Here is a 1,275-nt window from a genome sequence, read left to right as displayed (position 1 = left end):
ACTTTTTTTGAGTAAATTTCCAAAAGTACATCCAAGTCACACCTTTTTGGCCAAATAAAATCCTTTTTTTTCTCTTTTTTCCATAGGGAGTCATTTCAGCCATTCTGACCACGTGTTCCACAGATCGGGGTTTCATCCCTGTCAACAAGAACCTTTGGTAAGTTTTATTGTCAGTTCTAAAATATATATCTTAACCTATTTGAAATTTGCTGTTGCATTCAAACAAACTTTATAAATCAAAAGGCTAAATGGACCCCTAAGCTATGTTACTGAATGGAGTTTATCATCTATATAAAGATCAAAAGATTATCTGGTGTCAACATTGTTCATGGAAAACGTGGAAAACATCAGGAACTCATTTTTTTATGGAGTTTAGATGCAATCCACATATTAACTTCAAAAGGATTTAGTGTGAAATAATGTTCTGCTCACAAATGAATGTCACTTTCTCAGCAAAGTTTAATGCAAAGTAATTAGTTGTTTTGTTATGGTTTGAAAATAAGTCATAAAATCAATTCATCAGTTCCATAAATCACAGAGAAGTTCAGAACAGTTATGATTTACACAGTTTTACAAAAGGAAGATAATCAGTTTTTAAAGGGCAAAAATAATCCTGTTTATTATCACACAGACTAAGTATAACAGAATTGTTTGCTGACTTGTCATATTGCTGTCACTATACCACACTATACTAAACAAAAAAAAAATCATTGTTACATTATTTTTATATTAAAAAAAATGCAAATTGAAATTTTAGATTTTTAAATGAACAAATTTTGTTTTTTAAGAGACATTTTAAATTGCAATTGCACAAATTAGGTGTTTTTGTAAATCTGTAGCATAAAGTGAGACCAATTTTTGTTTATGAAAGGTTAAGTTGAGAAAGTGTTGATCATTTTTTATTAGTTAACTAATTTATTAGGTACATTTTTTACTAAATTTACTTATGTGCAATTACTAACCCATTGAACCACTTAAAGACACAAATATATGTTGAATTTATAAACAGATGAGATTAGCATGAATATAAGTAGTTAAGCAATCATGTCAAAAAGTCATCCAGTTTCCACTGAGTTGTAATGTTAGTTTGAATTTAAAAGAGTAATACGTTATGTATTAACATGTTGCTGTCAAATCTTTTTGATGGTGTGTGCATTAATGTAAATGTTTGGATTTGCTTCTTATCTAGGTCACTCTCTTATGTGACAACATTGGCTTGCTTTGCTTTTGTGCTGCTCGTCCTGGTCTACTACACAGTGGATGTAAAGAAATGGT

General features: G+C 29.8%; 1 protein-coding gene across 1 annotated transcript in view; it reads left to right on the top strand.

Annotated features, from left to right (window-relative positions):
• Positions 1-1,275, top strand: part of hgsnat (heparan-alpha-glucosaminide N-acetyltransferase) — a gene marked incomplete in the record, with an annotated part of 13,503 nt that overhangs the window by 9,971 nt on the left and 2,257 nt on the right. The window contains 2 exon segments of the mRNA XM_024289764.2: positions 87-157; positions 1,190-1,275. Of these exon segments, the coding sequence (XP_024145532.1) occupies positions 87-157; positions 1,190-1,275 (157 nt within the window).

Source organism: Oryzias melastigma, linkage group LG1, assembly GCF_002922805.2.
Source record: "Oryzias melastigma strain HK-1 linkage group LG1, ASM292280v2, whole genome shotgun sequence".
In the NCBI taxonomy this organism is placed as follows: domain Eukaryota; kingdom Metazoa; phylum Chordata; class Actinopteri; order Beloniformes; family Adrianichthyidae; genus Oryzias; species Oryzias melastigma.
This window is presented reverse-complemented; position numbering and strand designations above follow the sequence as displayed.